The sequence below is a fragment of the Oncorhynchus tshawytscha genome, linkage group LG07, assembly GCF_018296145.1.
Source record: "Oncorhynchus tshawytscha isolate Ot180627B linkage group LG07, Otsh_v2.0, whole genome shotgun sequence".
Lineage (NCBI taxonomy): Eukaryota > Metazoa > Chordata > Actinopteri > Salmoniformes > Salmonidae > Oncorhynchus > Oncorhynchus tshawytscha.
Window position 1 is genome coordinate 73,050,755 of NC_056435.1, and position 20,170 is coordinate 73,070,924.

The following is a 20,170-nucleotide window of genomic DNA, read 5'->3' on the forward strand; positions in this document are numbered from 1 at the left end:
CTAGTCAGTAGTCAGTATGGTCTAGTAGTCAGTATGGTGTATCGGTCAGTATGGTCTAATAGTCAGTATGGTCTGTTAGTCAGTATGGTCTGTTAGTCAGTATGGTCTGTTAGTAAGTATGGTCTAGTAGTCAGTATGGTCTAATAGTCAGTATGGTCTATTGGTCAGTATGGTCTAGTAGTCAGTATGGTCTAATAGTCAGTATGGTCTAGTAGTCAGTATGGTGTATCGGTCAGTATGGTCTGTTAGTCAGTATGGTCTAGTAGTCAGTATGGTCTAGTAGTCAGTATGGTGTATCGGTCAGTATGGTCTGTTAGTCAGTATGGTCTGTTAGTCAGTATGGTCTGTTAGTCAGTATGGTCTGTTAGTCAGTATGGTCTATTGGTCAGTATGGTCTAATAGTCAGTATGGTCTAATAGTATGGTCTAGTAGTCAGTATGGTCTAATAGTCAGTATGGTCTAGTAGTCAGTATGGTCTAATAGTCAGTATGGTCTAGTAGTCAGTATGGTGTATCGGTCAGTATGGTCTAATAGTCAGTATGGTCTGTTAGTCAGTATGGTCTAATAGTCAGTATGGTCTAATAGTCAGTATGGTCTAATAGTCAGTATGGTCTGTTAGTCAGTATGGTCTGTCAGTCAGTATGGTCGGTCAGTCAGTATGGTCGGTCAGTATGGTCTGTCGGTCAGTATGGTCTGTCGGTCAGTATGGTCTGTCGGTCAGTATGGTCTGTCGGTCAGCATGGTCTGTTGGTCAGTATGGTCTGTCAGTCAGTATGGTCTGTTAGTCAGTATGTCTGTCAGTCAGTATGGTCTAATAGTCAGTATGGTCTGTCAGTCAGTATGGTCTACTGGTCAGTATGGTCTATTGGTCAGTATGGTTTAATAGTCAGTATGGTCTAATAGTCAGTATGGTCTACTGGTCAGTATGGTCTATTGGTCAGTATGGTTTAATAGTCAGTATGGTCTAATAGTCAGTATGGTCTAATAGTCAGTATGGTCTAATAGTCAGTATGGTCTAATAGTCAGTATGGTCTAGTAGTCAGTATGGTCTAGTAGTCAGTATGGTCTAGTAGTCAGTATGGTCTAATAGTCAGTATGGTCTAGTAGTCAGTATGGTCTAGTAGTCAGTATGGTCTAATAGTCAGTATGGTCTAATAGTCAGTATGGTCTAGTAGTCAGTATGGTCTAATAGTCAGTATGGTCTAGTAGTCAGTATGGTCTAGTAGTCAGTATGGTCTAGTAGTCAGTATGGTCTAGTAGTCAGTATGGTCTAATAGTCAGTATGGTCTAGTAGTCAGTATGGTCTAATAGTCAGTATGGTCTAGTAGTCAGTATGGTGTATCGGTCAGTATGGTCTAATAGTCCGTATGGTCTGTTAGTCAGTACAGTCTGTTAGTCAGTATGGTCTGTTAGTAAGTATGGTCTAGTAGTCAGTATGGTCTAATAGTCAGTATGGTCTAGTAGTCAGTATGGTCTAATAGTCAGTATGGTCTAGTAGTCAGTATGGTCTAATAGTCAGTATGGTCTAGTAGTCAGTATGGTGTATCGGTCAGTATGGTCTGTTAGTCAGTATGGTCTGTTAGTCAGTATGGTCTGTTAGTCAGTATGGTCTGTTAGTCAGTATGGTCTAGTAGTCAGTATGGTCTAATAGTCAGTATGGTCTGTTAGTCAGTATGGTCTGTTAGTCAGTATGGTCTGTTAGTCAGTATGGTCTATTGGTCAGTATGGTCTAATAGTCAGTATGGTCTAATAGTATGGTCTAGTAGTCAGTATGGTCTAATAGTCAGTATGGTCTAGTAGTCAGTATGGTCTAATAGTCAGTATGGTCTAGTAGTCAGTATGGTGTATCGGTCAGTATGGTCTAATAGTCAGTATGGTCTGTTAGTCAGTATGGTCTAGTAGTCAGTATGGTCTAATAGTCAGTATGGTCTAATAGTCAGTATGGTGTATCGGTCAGTATGGTCTAATAGTCAGTATGGTCTAGTAGTCAGTATGGTCTAATAGTCAGTATGGTGTATCGGTCAGTATGTTCTAATAGTCAGTATGGTCTAGTAGTCAGTATGGTCTAATAGTCAGTATGGTCTAATAGTCAGTATGGTCTAATAGTCAGTATGGTCTCGTAGTCAGTATGGTGTATCGGTCAGTATGGTCTAATAGTCAGTATGGTCTAGTAGTCAGTATGGTCTAATAGTCAGTATGGTCTAGTAGTCAGTATGGTGTATCGGTCAGTATGGTCTGTTAGTCAGTATGGTCTAGTAGTCAGTATGGTCTAGTAGTCAGTATGGTGTATCGGTCAGTATGGTATGTTAGTCAGTATGGTCTGTTAGTCAGTATGGTCTGTTAGTCAGTATGGTCTGTTAGTCAGTATGGTCTATTAGTCAGTATGGTCTAATAGTCAGTATGGTCTAATAGTATGGTCTAGGAGTCAGTATGGTCTAATAGTCAGTATGGTCTAATAGTCAGTATGGTCTAATAGTCAGTATGGTGTATCGGTCAGTATGGTCTAATAGTCAGTATGGTCTAGTAGTCAGTATGGTCTAATAGTCAGTATGGTGTATTGGTCAGTATGGTCTAATAGTCAGTATGGTGTATCGGTCAGTATGGTCAGTAATAGTCAGTATGGTCGGTCAGTATGGTCTGTCGGTCAGTATGGTCTGGTCGGTCAGTATGGTCTGTCGGTCAGTATGGTCTGTCGGTCAGCATGGTCTGTTAGTCAGTATGGTCTGTCAGTCAGTATGGTCTGTTAGTCAGTATGTCTGTCAGTCAGTATGGTCTAATAGTCAGTATGGTCTGTCAGTCAGTATGGTCTACTGGTCAGTATGGTCTATTGGTCAGTATGGTTTAATAGTCAGTATGGTCTAATAGTCAGTATGGTCTAATAGTCAGTATGGTCTAGTAGTCAGTATGGTCTAGTAGTCAGTATGGTCTAATAGTCAGTATGGTCTAGTAGTCAGTATGGTCTAGTAGTCAGTATGGTCTAGTAGTCAGTATGGTCTAGTAGTCAGTATGGTGTATCGGTCAGTATGGTCTAATAGTCAGTATGGTCTATTGGTCAGTATGGTCTAATAGTCAGTATGGTCTAATAGTATGGTCTAGTAGTCAGTATGGTCTAATAGTCAGTATGGTCTAGTAGTCAGTATGGTCTGTTAGTCAGTATGGTCTGTTAGTCAGTATGGTCTGTTAGTCAGTATGGTCTGTTAGTAAGTATGGTCTAGTAGTCAGTATGGTCTAATAGTCAGTATGGTCTATTGGTCAGTATGGTCTATTAGTCAGTATGGTCTAATAGTCAGTATGGTCTAGTAGTCAGTATGGTGTATCGGTCAGTATGGTCTGTTAGTCAGTATGGTCTAGTAGTCAGTATGGTCTAGTAGTCAGTATGGTGTATCGGTCAGTATGGTCTGTTAGTCAGTATGGTCTGTTAGTCAGTATGGTCTGTTAGTCAGTATGGTCTAATAGTCAGTATGGTCTGTTAGTCAGTATGGTCTGTTAGTCAGTATGGTCTGTTAGTCAGTATGGTCTATTGGTCAGTATGGTCTAATAGTCAGTATGGTCTAATAGTATGGTCTAGTAGTCAGTATGGTCTAATAGTCAGTATGGTCTAGTAGTCAGTATGGTCTAATAGTCAGTATGGTCTAATAGTCAGTATGGTGTATCGGTCAGTATGGTCTAATAGTCAGTATGGTCTAATAGTCAGTATGGTCTAATAGTCAGTATGGTCTAATAGTCAGTATGGTCTAATAGTCAGTATGGTGTATCGGTCAGTATGGTCTAATAGTCAGTATGGTCTAGTAGTCAGTGTGGTCTAATAGTCAGTATGGTGTATTGGTCAGTATGTTCTAATAGTCAGTATGGTCTAGTAGTCAGTATGGTCTAATAGTCAGTATGGTCTAATAGTCAGTATGGTCTAATAGTCAGTATGGTCTCGTAGTCAGTATGGTGTATCGGTCAGTATGGTCTAATAGTCAGTATGGTCTGTTAGTCAGTATGGTCTAGTAGTCAGTATGGTCTAATAGTCAGTATGGTCTAATAGTCAGTATGGTGTATCGGTCAGTATGGTCTAATAGTCAGTATGGTCTAGTAGTCAGTATGGTCTAATAGTCAGTATGGTGTATCGGTCAGTATGTTCTAATAGTCAGTATGGTCTAGTAGTCAGTATGGTCTAATAGTCAGTATGGTCTAATAGTCAGTATGGTCTAATAGTCAGTATGGTCTAATAGTCAGTATGGTCTAATAGTCAGTATGGTCTAATAGGCAGTATGGTCTGTTAGTCAGTATGGCCTGTTAGTCAGTATGGTCTGTTAGTCAGTATGGTCTAATAGTCAGTATGGTCTATTAGTCAGTATGGTCTAATAGTCAGTATGGTCTAATAGTCAGTATGGTCTACTGGTCAGTGTGGTCTGTTAGTCAATATGGTCTAATTGTCAGTATGTTCTAATAGTCAGTATGGTCTATTAGTCAGTATGGTCTACTGGTCAGTATGGTCTTCTGGTCAGTATGGTCTGTTAGTCAATATGGTCTAATAGTCAGTATGGTCTATTAGTCAGTATGGTCTATTAGTCAGTATGGTCTGTTAGTCAGTATGGTCTATTAGTCAGTATGGTCTGTTAGTCAGTATGGTCTATTAGTCAGTATGGTCTATTAGTCAGTATGGTCTATTAGTCAGTATGGTCTGTTAGTCAGTATGGTCTATTAGTCAGTATGGTCTGTTGGTCAGTATGGTCTGTTAGTCAGTATGGTCTATTAGTCAGTATGGTCTATTAGTCAGTATGGTCTGTTGGTCCTCATGTCTCTCAAGACCAGGTTGGCTAGAGTGGTATGTTGTTACATCACAGCAGGGCTAGGCCACAGTTTCACTGACCACACGGAGACACTGAATTACAGAGCTGAGTGTTGCTATCATGACCGTAGAAGATAACACAGACACTTTTAACTTTCGCTGCAGGGTGTCTGAAGGACTGCAATTCTCCCTTTTGAACTCAGGCCATACAAAGCGACAGCCCAACTCACCCAAACTTCGACTGATAGTGTTGCAGCTAGCTAATATTTAACTGCAGCATTGCGTGACAATATGTTTCAGATTATACAGCATGATTGCAACTTTGCGTTGTTTAACTGCGGTAACGCTCTATATCATGTTGCTGTGGTAACGCTGTGTATCATGTTGCTGTGGTAACGCTGTGTATCATGTTGCTGTGGTAACGCTCTATATCATGTTGCTGTGGTAACGCTGTGTATCATGTTGCTGTGGTAACGCTGTGTATCATGTTGCTGTGGTAACGCTGTGTATCATGTTGCTGTGGTAACGCTGTGTATCATGTTGCTGTGGTAACGCTGTGTATCATGTTGCTGTGGTAACGCTGTGTATCATGTTGCTGTGGTAACGCTGTGTATCATGTTGCTGTGGTAACGCTGTGTATCATGTTGCTGTGGTAACGCTCTGTATCATGTTGCTGTGGTAACGCTCTGTATCACGTTGCTGTGGTAATGCTCCGTATCACGTTGCTGTGGTAACGCTCTGTATCACGTTGCTGTGGTAACGCTCTGTATCACGTTGCTGCTGTAATTCAACAATGATTCCAAGGCGTTTAGTTTTATTCAAAACTACTTTACACACAAGTCACCCCTAGTTACATCCAAATTCATTGTGGCTCTAACAGTCAAGGTGTGGTCCACACAACTACCAAAGGTAATATGGTGTGTGTGGGAGTAATCCTACATTTCTTTTTACAATGTGGTCAAAGCTATTACCTGTAACATGTTAAACATCCCAAGCTTGAGCTGTGCAGTTATCCTGGGGCACGGCCATACCTGGAGTCCTGAGATGGTAGTGTATTTACAGAAAGTCAGCTTGGAACAAAATCCTAGAATAATCTAGTAACATATTCAGTAGGTAGCCCAGAGGATAAGGAGTTGGAGCTGTAGCCCAGAGGATAAGGAGTTGGAGCTGTAGCCCAGAGGATAAGGAGTTGGAGCTGTAGCCCAGAGGATAAGGAGTTGGAGCTGTAGCCCAGAGGATAAGGAGTTGGAGCTGTAGCCCAGAGGATAAGGAGTTGGAGCTGTAGCCCAGAGGATAAGGAGTTGGAGCTGTAGCCCAGAGGATAAGGAGTTGGAGCTGTAGCCCAGAGGATAAGGAGTTGGAGCTGTAGCCCAGAGGATAAGGAGTTGGAGCTGTAGCCCAGCGGATAAGGAGTTGGAGCTGTAGCCCAGCGGATAAGGAGCTGTTACTATAGATCATAAACTACATTTAGCCGTGCGCCACATTTTTCTTAAGTGGAGGGTCAAAGTGCCAGAACATAATGAGAAATAACTTGTAGACTGCAAATGGACCGGAAGAAGCTCAAACTGATTTAACATTAGACTAAAACAGAATTATTTTTAACATTGCTTACATTTGTATACAATCACATACAGTGCCCTTCAGAAAGTATTCATACCCCTTGACTTAATCCACATTTTGATGTTACAAACTGAATTTAAAATTGATTAAATATATTTTTGTTCCACCCACATCTACACACAAAACCCCAAAATGACAAACTGAAAACATTTTTATAAATGTATAAATGAAATATAGAACAGTTACACAAGTATTTACACCTGAGTCAATACATGTTAGAATCACCTTTGGCAGAGATGATAGCTGTGAGTCTTACTCGGTTAGGTCTCCAAGAGCTTTACACACCTGGATTGTGCCACATTAGCCCATTATTCTTTTTAAAATTCTTCAAGCTCTGTCAAATTGGTTGTTGATCATTGCTAGACATAGATTTTCAAGCCGATTTAAATCAAAACTATAGCTAGGCCACTCGGGAACATTAAAATGTCACCTTGGTAAGCAACTCCAATGTACAGTGTATTCAGACCCCTTGACTTTTTCCACATTTTGTTACGTTACAGCCTTATTCTAAAATGGATTTAAAATAGTTTTTCCCCCTCATTAATCTACACACAATACCCCACATTGAAAACCAAAACAGGTTTTTAGAAACATTTGCAAATGTATTACAAATAAATAACTGAAATATCACATTTACATTCGTATTCAGACTCTTTACTCAGTACTTTGTTGAAGCATCTTTGGCAGCGATTACAGCCTCAAGGCCTTGGGTATGACGCTACAAGCTTGGCAAACCTGTATTTGGAGAGATTTTCCCCATTCTTTTCTGCAGAGCCTCTCAAGCTCTGTCAGGTTGGATGGGGAGCGTCGCTGGACAGCTATTTTCAAGTCTCTCCAGAGATGTTCGATCGGGTTCAAGTCCGGGCTCTGGCTGGGCCATTCAAGGACATTAAGAGACTTGTCACGAAGCCACTCCTGTATTGTCTTGGCTGTGTGGATAACGTTGTTGTCCTGTTAGAAGGTGAACCTTCGCCCTAGTCTGAGCACTCTGGAGCAGGTTTTCATCAAGGATCTCTCTGTACTTTGCTCCGTTCATCTTTTCCCTCGATCCTGACTAGTCTCCCAGTCCCTGCCGCTGAAAAACATCCCCACAGCATGATGCTGCCACCACCATGCTTCACCGTAGGGATGGTGCCAGGTTTCCTCCAGACGTGACACTTGGCATTCAGGCCAAAGAGTTCAATCTTGGTTTTATCAGACCAGAGAATATTGTTTCTCATGGCCTGACTCCTTTAGGTGCCTTTTGGCAAACTCAACGTTGACATTGTGAACAGAGTGCCCCATGGTGCCGGTGGGGTTATGGTATGGGTAGGCATAAGCTACAGACAACAAACACGATTGCATTTTGTCAATGGCAATTTGAATGCACAGAGACGAGATCCTGAGGCCAATTGTCACGCCATTCATCCGCCGTCACCTCACGTTTCAGCAGGATAATGTACGGCTCCATATCACAAGGATCTGAACGCAATTCCTGGAAGCTGAAAATGTCCCAGTTCTTCCATGACCTGCATACTCACCAGACATGTCACCCATTGATCATGTTTGGGATGCTCTGGATCGACGTGTACGACAGCGTGTTCCAGTTCCCACCAATATCCAGCAACTTCTCACAGCCATTGAAGAGGAGTGGGACAACATTCCACAGGCCACAATCAACAGCCTGATCAACTCTATGTGAAGGAGATGTGTTGTGCTGCATGAGACAAATGGTGGTCTCACTGGTTCTGATCCACACCCCTACCTTTTTGTTAAAGGTATCTGTGACCAACAGATGCATATCTGTATTCCCAGTCATGTGAAATCCATAGATTAGGGCCTAATGACTTTATTTAAATTGTCTGATTTCCTAATATGAACTGTAACTCAGTCAAATATTTGAAATGGTTGCATTTATATTTTTGTTCAGTATATATTTCTTAAACTTTGTTTTTCGCTTCGGAAATAATACAAATCACCTAGAGGCCGTCAGTTGAGAAACCCTGTTGGACTGTATAACAGGACAGGTCCATTCCTTTTTTCTAACTCCTTGACCAGGTACAACGAGGAAAAACTCCAGGCACAATCATTTGATATCTGATCGCAGAATGTACGTTTGTCCCTATGATATCAACCCCTCTGCCTTGCCCCCCCCGTCTCTCCGTCCAGGTAAAAGGGGCCAGTGTGTGTACCAGGGCATCACCATGTTTGAGAAAGCTGTCTGGTCCCCCAAGCAGTGTGTTACCTGTCTGTGTAGTGGAGGGGAGGTGGTCTGTGACGAGATCCTTTGTCCCCAGCTACGATGTCACTACCCCTACACTCCCACTGGGGAGTGCTGTCCTGTCTGCATGGATACAGGTAGGTGTTGTTGTTTATATTGTTATTGTGGTGTTAGGTAGGTGTTGTTGTTTATATTGTTATTGTGGTGTTAGGTAGGTGTTGTTGTTTATATTGTTATTGTGGTGTTTCACTGGCCATTTTAACTGATCTTAACTAACGTAGTATTAATCTTAACTACCGTATTACTAATCTTAACTATCATAGTACTAATCTTAACTACCGTAGTACTAATCTTAACTAGCGTAGTACTATCTTAACCGATCTTAACTACCGTAGTACTATCTTAACCGATCTTAACTTCCGTAGTACCATCTTAACCGATCTTAACTACCGTAGTACTATCTTAACCGATCTTAACTTCCGTAGTACTAATCTTAACTACCGTAGTACTAATCTTAACTACCGTAGTACCAATCTTAACTACCGTAGTACTATCTTAACCGATCTTAACTACCGTAGTACTATCTTAACTAACGTAGTACTAATCTTAACTACCGTAGTACCAATCTTAACAACCATAGTACTAATCTTAACTTCCGTAGTACTATCTTAACTACCATAGTAGTGATCTTAACTACCGTAGTACTAATCTTAACTACCGTAGTACTAGTCTTCACTAACATAGTATTAATCTTAACTACCGTAGTACTATCTTAACTAACGTAGTACTAATCTTAACTAACGTAGTACCAATCTTAACTACCGTAGTACTATCTTAACCGATCTTAACTACCGTAGTACTATCTTAACTAACGTAGTACTAATCTTAACTACCGTAGTACCAATCTTAACAACCATAGTACTAATCTTAACTTCCGTAGTACTATCTTAACTACCATAGTAGTGATCTTAACTACCGTAGTACTATCTTAACTAACTTAGTACTAATCTTAACTAACGTAGTACTAATCTTAACTACCGTAGTACCAATCTTAACTACCGTAGTACCAATCTTAACTACCGTAGTACCAATCTTGACAACCATAGTACTAATCTTAACTTCCGTAGTACTATCTTAACTACCATAGTAGTGATCTTAACTACCGTAGTACTAATCTTAACTACCGTAGTACTAGTCTTCACTAACATAGTATTAATCTTAACTACCGTAGTACTATCTTAACTAACGTAGTACTAATCTTAACTAACGTAGTACTAATCTTAACTACCGTAGTACTAATCTTAACTACCGTAGTACCAATCTTAACTACCGTAGTACTAATCTTAACTACCGTAGTACCAATCTTAACTACCGTAGTACCAATCTTAACTACCGTAGTACCAATCTTAACTACCGTAGTACTATCTTAACCGATCTTAACTAACGTAGTACTAATCTTAACTAACGTAGTACTAATCTTAACTACCGTAGTACCAATCTTAACTACCGTAGTACCAATCTTAACAACCATAGTACTAATCTTAACTTCCGTAGTACTATCTTAACTACCATAGTAGTGATCTTAACTACCGTAGTACTAATCTTAACTACCGTAGTACTAGTCTTCACTAACATAGTATTAATCTTAACTACCGTAGTACTATCTTAACTAACGTAGTACTAATCTTAACTAACGTAGTACTAATCTTAACTACCGTAGTACCAATCTTAACTACCGTAGTACCAATCTTAACTACCGTAGTACTATCTTAACCGATCTTAACTACCGTAGTACTATCTTAACTAACGTAGTACTAATCTTAACTACCGTAGTACCAATCTTAACAACCATAGTACTAATCTTAACTTCCGTAGTACTATCTTAACTACCATAGTAGTGATCTTAACTACCGTAGTACTATCTTAACTAACGTAGTACTAATCTTAACTAACGTAGTACTAATCTTAACTACCGTAGTACCAATCTTAACTACCGTAGTACCAATCTTATAACAACCATAGTACTAATCTTAACTTCCGTAGTACTATCTTAACTACCATAGTAGTGATCTTAACTACCGTAGTACTAATCTTAACTACCGTAGTACTAGTCTTCACTAACATAGTATTAATCTTAACTACCGTAGTACTATCTTAACTAACGTAGTACTAATCTTAACTAACGTAGTACTAATCTTAACTACCATAGTACTAATCTTAACTTCCGTAGTACTATCTTAACTAACGTAGTACCAATCTTAACTACCGTAGTACTAATCTTAACTACTGTAGTACTAGTCTTCACTAACATAGTATTAATCTTAACTACCGTAGTACTAATTTTAACTATCGTAGTACTAATCTTAACTACTGATCTTAACTCTAAGATACAGAACGCGTCTCCTTCCTGAGCAGTATGATGGCTGCGTGGTCCCATGGTGTTTATATTTGCGTACTATTCTTTGAACAGAAGAATGTGGTACATTCAGTTTTTTGGAAATTGCTCCCAATGATGAACCAGACTTGTGGAGGTCTACAAAGATATAGAGTGTAACACTGAACTCACCTGAAACACTAGTTGATAACTTTTCATTGGTGGAGGCATGAATATGCCTCCACCAATCTATCCCTCTCTCCTGGATCTATCCTTCTCTCCCTCCCTCACCTCTCCCGCCCTTCATTCATTGCCTCTCCCTCCCGCCATCCCTCACCATCCCTTGCCTCTCCCTCCATTCCATCCCTCACCTCTCCCTCCATCCCTCGCCTCTCTCTCGTCCCTCGCATCTCTCCCTCTCGTCCCTCGCATCAATCCCTCGCCTCTCCCTCCATCGCTCGCCTCTCCCTCCATCCCTCGTCTCTCCCTCGTCCCTCGCATCTCTCTCTCGTCCCTCGCATCTCTCTCTCGTCCCTCTCATCTCTCTCTCATCTTTCTCTCTCGTCCCTCGCATCTCTCCCTCTCGTCCCTCGCATCTCTCCCTCTCGTCCCTCGCATCTCTCCCTCTCGTCCCTCGCATCTCTCCCTCGCATCTCTCCCTCTCATCTCTCCCTCTCGTCCCTCGCATCCATCCCTCGCCTCTCCCTCCATCCCTCGCCTCTCCCTCCATCCCTCGCCTCTCCCTCCATCCCTCGTCTCTCCCTCCATCCCTCGTCTCTCCCTCCATCCCTCGTCTCTCTCCATCCCTCGTCTCTCTCCATCCCTCGTCTCTCTCCATCCCTCGTCTCTCTCCATCCCTCGTCTCTCTCCATCCCTCGTCTCTCTCCATCCCTCGTCTCTCCCTCCATCCCTCGTCTCTCCCTCCACCCCTCGTCTCTCTATCCAATCCCTCGTCTCTCCCTCCATCCCTCGTCTCTCCCTCCCGTCCCTCGCATCTCTCTCTCGTCCCTCGCATCTCTCTCTCGTCCCTCGCATCTCTCTCTCGTCCCTCGCATCTCTCTCTCGTCCCTCGCATCTCTCTCTCTCGTCCCTCGCATCTCTCTCTCTCGTCCCTCGCATCTCTCTCTCTCGTCCCTCGCATCTCTCTCTCGTCCCTCGCATCTCTCTCTCGTCCCTCGCATCTCTCCCTCTCATCTCTCCCTCTCGTCCCTCGCATCCATCCTCGCCTCTCCCTCCATCGCTCGCCTCTCCCTCCATCCTCGCCTCTCCCTCCATCCCTCGTCTCTCCCTCCATCCCTCGTCTCTCCCTCCATCCCTCGTCTCTCCCTCCATCCCTCGTCTCTCCCTCCATCCCTCGTCTCTCCCTCCATCCCTCGTCTCTCCCTCCATCCCTCGTCTCTCCCTCCATCCCTCGTCTCTCCCTCCATCCCTCGTCTCTCCCTCCATCCCTCGTCTCTCCCTCCATCCCTCGTCTCTCTCTCCATCCCTCGTCTCTCTCTCCATCCCATCCTCTTTCCCTAACACTCTGCGGTTCTGATTGGCTGGGCCAGCAGCCCGTGGTGATGTCCCTGACTTCTCTGGCAATTCCCCAGTTCCCAACGACCCCAGCGACCATGTGAACCCTGACCCCGCCGTGCCCCGCTCCCAGGCCGAGATCGAACTCCTCTTGAAGAGAGAGGAGGAGGAGCACAGGGAGGAGGAGGCACGTCTTCTCAAGAAGGACACCGAGAAAAAGAGGAGGAAGAAACAGAAGAAGGAGGAGGCTGAGAGACAGAGGAGTCTGCAGGAGGAGAGGAGTCTGCAGGAGGAGAGGAGGCTGCAGGAGGAGAGGAGGCGCGATGAAGAGCGGCTGCAGATGGAGAAGGAGGCAGAGAAGAGGCAGGAGGAAGCAGAGGCGGCCATGAAGGAGCAGGAAAGGAAGCTGGAGGAGGAGCAGGAAAGGAAGCTGGAGGAGGAGAGGAGGAGGAGACACGAGGAGGACCTGAAGGAGAACCTCAGGGAGCTAGAGGAGGAAGACATGGAGTGGCTATTGAGAGGAGATGTTTTCCAGATCTTTCCAGAGGAGCCGACCGAAGAGGACCTCCTTACACCTCCCCTAGCCGAGCCCACTGAGAAACAAGAGGAGGATGGAGGAGAGGAGTGGGGAGTGGTGGCACACAGACCTGGGAACACCCTCCCGTTAGGTTGTGATATCTCTGATGTCATTGTGACGTGTGAGAACGCTCAGCTGACCAACTTCCCTCCCCTGAACATCCCTGAACTCAAGTCTCTGAGCCTGGAGGGTAAGTTTAAGGAAAACTCCAACCCCCAAAAAAACTATATTATTTGGTACATGTTTAATTGGTAAATTGTTGATATAGTCCCAATATGTTTTCAAGATATGTCACTTTCAAAGTGCAGAAATACAACCGGTATCATATGATACTGTGTTTTACCGGTTGTATTTCTGCACTTTGAAAGTGACATATCTTGAAAACACGATTGCTGACATGCAAAACATCTTGGGACTAAATCAACAATTTACTAATTAAACAAATACCAAACGATAGTTTTTGGTTGGAATTTTCCTTTAAGGCAGCTGTGTGTGTGCGTGTGTGTGTGTGTGTGTGTGTGTGTGTGTGCGTGTGTGTGCGTGTGTGCGTGTGTGCGTGTGTGCGTGCTGTATAAGGTAGACAACACACCATCATATCACGTGTTAGACACTAAACCAGAAATTTCAAATCACAAATCACCCAAAACACAAAAACCAAACCCCATGCAGAGACTTCTATTGAGAAGTGAGTAATGTTTTTTGTTTGGTCGTTGTGATGGTAATTCCTAATGTGGTCACACAGATTAAAGTTAATAGGAGTAGAAACTAAAGAGAAAAACAAATACTGGAGGATAGATTTATTAGCTTCTCATGCCTGTTGGTTTATATACTGCAATTATGGAGGCTTTTGGCATAATTATGGTATGCACTAGAAGTATGAGAGCTTTTGGACCTGTTTTGACTTGCAGGACACGTAGTCATGGAAAGCACAACAGAGTCATTCTGAACACTAGTTTTTAACAACACTATAACACCAGGCTATGGAGTCCAGTCATTCTGAACACTAGTATTTAACAACACTATAACACCAGGCTATGGAGTCTAGTCATTCTGAACACTAGTATTTAACAACACTATAACACCAGGCTGTGGAGTCCAGTCATTCTGAACACTAGTATTTAACAACACTATAACACCAGGCTGTGGAGTCCAGTCATTCTGAACACTAGTATTTAACAACACTATAACACCAGGCTATGGAGTCCAGTCATTCTGAACACTAGTATTTAACAACACTATAACACCAGGCTATGGAGTCCAGTCATTCTGAACACTAGTATTTAACAACACTATAACACCAGGCTATGGAGTCCAGTCATTCTGAACACTAGTATTTAACAACACTATAACACCAGGCTATGGAGTCCAGTCATTCTGAACACTAGTATTTAACAACACTATAACACCAGGCTATGGAGTCCAGTCATTCTGAACACTAGTATTTAACAACACTATAACACCAGGCTATGGATAGATTAATATGTCTCTTAATTAACCGCCAGGTAACGACATCACAACCATCCCAGTGGGGGCGTTCAATGGTATCCCCAACCTGGAGTGGATTAACCTGAGCAAGAACAAGTTGGTGACTTCTGGCATTGCCCCACGTGCCTTCAAAGTAAGAGTCTCTCCTTTGAAAGAAGAGCCCGTCTCTCTGCTGGCATTGGCCTATACTCCTTCAAAGTAAGTATCTCGTTTGAAATAAGAGCCCGTCTCTCTGCTGGCATCGGCCTATACTCCTTCAAAGTAAGTATCTCGTTTGAAATAAGAGCCCGTCTCTCTGCTGGCATCGGCCTATACTCCTTCAAAGTAAGTATCTCGTTTGAAATAAGAGCCGGTCTCTCTGCTGGCATCGGCCTATACTCCTTCAAAGTAAGTATCTCGTTTGAAATAAGAGCCGGTCTCTCTGCTGGCATCGGCCTATATTCCTTCAAAGTAAGAGTCTTTGCCTCACACGCTTTCCAAAAATAAGGAGTCTGTTTCCAATGAGCCTGTCTAAGAAATGAAATATGAACAGTGTGGGAACAGTCTAAGCAGATGAATATGTGAACAAACAGAAGCATGTCAACATGGGGGAGGACATTTGACTCACTCTCTCTGATCAAAAATAAAAGTCTGCGTTTTTAAACAGTCAATATTTAAATCCATCTGGAACATTTCCCAGAACACACAGCGGCCTATCATGTTAGAATTCTGACTAGGCCCGAACACGAGAGAGAACACAGGTTAGCTAGCAGTTATTTGTTTGATAAGTGAAAATTAGAGCCGGGTTACTTGGATCTGGGTCTGGTGTCCATGACACATTTGTCCATAGAGAAACTCTCTCTTTAGTGATGGCTACTTCAACCATCCTCTGTTAATTACTGCAATTATACTTTGGAGAATATGGGAGAAAATCCCAAAATTACATTCCATTCACTCTTGAATCTCAAAACACTTCGATGGAGCAGCAGTATGATTTAACTTTGCGAGGCACAACAGACGCCAAAATCTCACCTCTACCCGTTTTAAACCAACATGAGCTAATTTAAACTGTAGCATGACTCTTGGAGCCAGTCTGCCATTTAGTTTGCACAATGAAACACAGTCTAAACTCTTTAAGCCATGGAGGCTTTAAAGGAAGGATGCCTGTTGAGCTAGCATCACCCCCATTCACCCTGCTCTGCCACAAACCTGCACAGGCCTTTTAACAAAAACAACATTCCATGGCCCTTAGTCAAGAGAAACCTCATTTGAACAGGGAGAGAGAAACCTCATTTGAACAGGGAGAGAGAAACCTCATTTGAACAGGGAGAGAGAAACCTCAGGGGAACAGGAATAGAGAAATGTCAGATGAACAGGAATAGAGAAACCTCAGATGCACAGGGATAGAGAAACCTCGTTTGAACAGGGAGAGAGAAACATCGTTTGAACAGGGAGAGAGAAACCTCGTTTGAACAGGGAGAGAGAAACCTCGTTTGAACAGGGAGAGAGAAACCTCGTTTGAACAGGGAGAGAGAAACCTCGTTTGAACAGGGAGAGAGAAACCTCGTTTGAACAGGGAGAGAGAAACCTCGTTTGAACAGGGAGAGAGAAACCTCATTTGAACAGGGAGAGAGAAACCTCATTTGAACAGGGAGAGAGAAACCTCATTTGAACAGGGAGAGAGAAACCTCATTTGAACAGGGAGAGAGAAACCTCATTTGAACAGGGAGAGAGAAACCTCATTTGAACAGGAAGAGAGAAACCTAATTTGAACATGGAGAGAGAAATCTCAGATGAACAGGAATAGAGAAACCTCAGATGCACAGGGATAGAGAAAGCTATTTCCAGCCAGCTAGATCCACCGAGGTACTATATCACCAGAAAGAGGTGAGGTGCGACAATCAGGACATTTCTACAGCAAGAACCTTTGATTTCGTAAAAAGAACCCTTGATTTCGTAAAAAGAACCCTTGATTTCGTAAAAAGAACCCTTGATTTCGTAAAAAGAACCCTTGATTTCGTAAAAAGAACCCTTGATTTCGTAAAAAGAACCCTTGATTTCGTAAAAAGAACCTTTGATTTCGTAAAAAGAACCCTTGATTTCGTAAAAAGAACCCTTGATTTCGTGAACAAAAATATTGTGATAACATCGATCGTTTTTCTTTTCCAATACTTTAGGTACGCTTGATTTAGCTTGCCTTCTTTAATGGAACCAATAGAATAGTCCCAATAAGTATTCCAAACCAGGTGTGATACTGTGACATTCCAATGTACAATATTTACCTTTCTTTATCTGTTTCCCCTTCCACAGAATGACAGATTATTTTCCATCACTATAACATGGCAACGATAGAACATCTATCTAAATATATAAAGTACTTTATTTTCCATTGGTTAGAGTTGTTTAAATTCCCCAGAGGCGCACGTTGTTTAATGTTGTTAATGATCGTTGGTCAGGGCCTGAAGTTCCTGAGCCGTCTGTTCCTGGACAACAACCTCCTCGAGACGGTTCCAACAGATCTCCCATCAACACTACAGGAACTCAAGATCAATGAGAACCACCTCAAAGGCATTGAGGAGAACAGCTTCCAGGGTAACCAAACAAAACAACAAATCTACATGTTACTAGTTACTGGACAAACATTTTCAAAGTACTTTTTTTTTTTGGGTGGGGGGGGTATTTCAGGCAATAATATTTGTAAAACTGCAATGCTTCAATCAACAACAAAAAATGTTTAAACTGCACAAACGTTAATATTTGTTAGTGGAAGTGGCTGAAACCATAACCAGCACAGGGAGACTTTTATAGGAAAATGTTTTCACTGCTGTGTAATTTCTGAAAGGTCTGAGTAGCCTGTTGATCTTGGAGTTGGAGGGAAATGTCCTGAACGAAGGGACCGTGGATCATCAAGCTTTCAGTCCCCTCTCTCAGCTCTCTTACCTACGTCTGGGCAGAAACCACTTCAGGACCGTCCCCCAGGGCCTGCCTCCATCTCTACTGGTGAGATGTATCAGTTTTTATCTAAAGATGTATATAAACCCTGGATTACTGAGGCTATGTATTGGCCATGTGTAACGGCTTTCTTCCGTCGAAGGAGGAGCGGACCAAAATGCAGCGTAGTGGTTACTCATGTTCTTTAATAAAGAGGAACAAACGAACAAATAGAAAACAACAAACGATAACGCGAAAACCTATACAGCCTCTCTTGTGACAACTAACACAGAGACAGGAACAATCACCCACAAACACACGGTGAAACCCGGGCTACCTAAATATGGTTCCCAATCAGAGACAACGAGAATCACCTGACTCTGATTGAGAACCGCCTCAGGCAGCCATAGACTTTCCTAGACAACCCTACTCAGCCACAATCCCAATACCTACTAAAACCCCACTACAAAAACACAACACAAAATAAACCCATGTCACACCCTGGCCTGACCAAATAAAATTATAAACACAAAATACTAAGACCAGGGCGTGACACCATGGAGAGGCTTTGAAGCCACCTGTCGGCCATATTGGCCCTCCCCAGTCCTCCATAGGAATGAATGGAATTCTATAGTATTTCAATAAAATGTTTCAAGGACAAAATGACGTGTATTTAAGGATCTGTTTGTTGTAGTGGGGAAAATAACAAAACATTATACCTTTAAGGAAAATGTGTATCTATATACAGTGGGGAGAACAAGTATTTGATACACTGCCGATTTTGCGGGTTTTCCTACTTACAAAGCATGTAGAGGTCTGTAATTGTTATCATAGGTACACTTCAACTGTGAGAGACGGAATCTAAAACAAAAATCCAGTAAATCACATTGTATGATTTTTAAGTAATTAATTTGTATTTTATTGCATGACATCAGACTGTAGGCAATTAAGGTCACAGTTATGAAAACTTAGGACACTAAAGAGACCTTTCTACTGATTCTGAAAAACACCAAAAGAAAGATGCCCAGGGTCCCTGCTCATCTGCGTGAACGTGCCTTAGACATGTTGCAAGGAGGCATGAGGACTGCAGAAGTGGCCAGGGCAATAAATTGCAATGTCAGTACTGTGAGACTCCTAAGACAGCGCTACAGGGAGACAGGACGGACAGCTGATCTTCCTCGCAGTGGCAGACCACGTGTAACAACACCTGCACAGAATCGGTACATCCGAACATCACACCTGTGGGTCAGGTACAGGATGGGAACAACAACTGCCCGAGTTACACCAGGAACGCACAATCCCTCCATCAGTGCTCAGACTGTCCGCAATAGGCTGAGAGAGGCTGGACTGAGGGCTTGTAGGCCTGTTGTAAGGCAGGTCCTCACCAGACATCACTGGCAACAACGTCACCTATGGGCTCAAACCCACCGTCGCTGGACCAGACAGGACTGGCAAAAGGTGCTCTTCACTGATGAGTCGACGTTTTGTCTCACCAGGGGTGATGGTCTGATTCGCATTTATCGTCATAGGAATGAGCATTACACCGAGGCCTGTACTCTGGAGCGGGATCGATTTGGAGGTGGAGGGTCCGTCATGGTCTGGGGCGGTGTGACACAGCATCATCGGACTGAGCTTATCATTGCAGGCAATCTCAACACTGTGCTTTACAGGGAAGACATCCTCCTCCCTCATGTGGTACCCTTCCTTCCTGCATCCTGACATGACCCTCCAGCAAGACAATGCCACCAGCCATACTGCTCGTTCTGTGCGGGATTTCCTGCAAGACAGGAATGTCAGTGTTCTGCCATGGCCAGCGAAGAGCCCGGATCTCAATCCCATTGAGCACATCTGGGACCTGTTGGATCGGAGGGTGAGGGCTAGGGCCATTCCCCCCAGAAATGTCTGGGAACTTGCAGGTGCCTTGGTGGAATAGTGGGATAACATCTCACAGCAAGAACTGGCAAATCTGGTGCAATCCATGAGTAGGAGATGCACTGCAGTACTTAATGCAGCTGGTGGCCACACCAGATACTGACTGTTACTTTTGATTTTGACTCCCCCTTTGTTCAGGGACACATTATTCCATTTCTGTTGGTCACATGTCTGTGGAACTTGTTCAGTTTATGTCTCAGTTGTTGAATCTTATGTTCATACAAATATTTACACATGTTAAGTTTGCTGAAAATAAATGCAGTTGACAGTGAGAGGGCATTCCTTTTTTTGAGTTTATATATATATATATATATGTGAAATATTGTATAAGCCATAGAAATGCATTTATTAATCTTAATAAGAATACATGTGTCATAAACACATTTTCGCTGATAAGTGGACAATACACATCTGTACATTTCAATGAAACACAGTGAAGCAACTACAGCCCTTTTCTTGATAAGCCTTATCCACGACTCACTCTCACGCTTTGGTTAAAGACAAGGTGCCATGTCAGGAAGGAGTGGCTCAAACACGGCTAACCTCAACACTCAGCTCTGCTTCACAAAACTGCCAGTACATCCTGTCATCACATAACATCCTGTACAGCCTGTCATCACATAACATCCTGTACAGTCTGTCATTACATAACATCCTGTACAGCCTGTCATCACATAACATCCTGTCATCACATAACATCCTGTACATCCTGTCATCACATAACATCCTGTACATCCTGTCATCACATAACATCCTGTCATCACATAACATCCTGTCATT

General features: G+C 42.8%; 2 protein-coding genes across 3 annotated transcripts in view; one reads left to right on the forward strand and one right to left on the reverse strand.

Annotated features, from left to right (window-relative positions):
• The window catches only part of LOC112255097 (centromere protein P), a 158,696-nt gene that overhangs the window by 18,575 nt on the left and 119,951 nt on the right, over positions 1 to 20,170 (reverse strand). The window lies entirely within an intron of this gene.
• ecm2 (extracellular matrix protein 2, female organ and adipocyte specific) overlaps positions 1 to 20,170 on the forward strand; it is a 41,644-nt gene that overhangs the window by 10,348 nt on the left and 11,126 nt on the right. Inside the window, exons 3-7 of the mRNA XM_042324920.1 lie at positions 8,546 to 8,734; positions 12,564 to 13,253; positions 14,566 to 14,681; positions 16,984 to 17,119; positions 17,370 to 17,527. Of these exons, the coding sequence (XP_042180854.1) occupies positions 8,546 to 8,734; positions 12,564 to 13,253; positions 14,566 to 14,681; positions 16,984 to 17,119; positions 17,370 to 17,527 (1,289 nt within the window). The remainder of the gene's footprint in view (positions 1 to 8,545; positions 8,735 to 12,563; positions 13,254 to 14,565; positions 14,682 to 16,983; positions 17,120 to 17,369; positions 17,528 to 20,170) is intronic.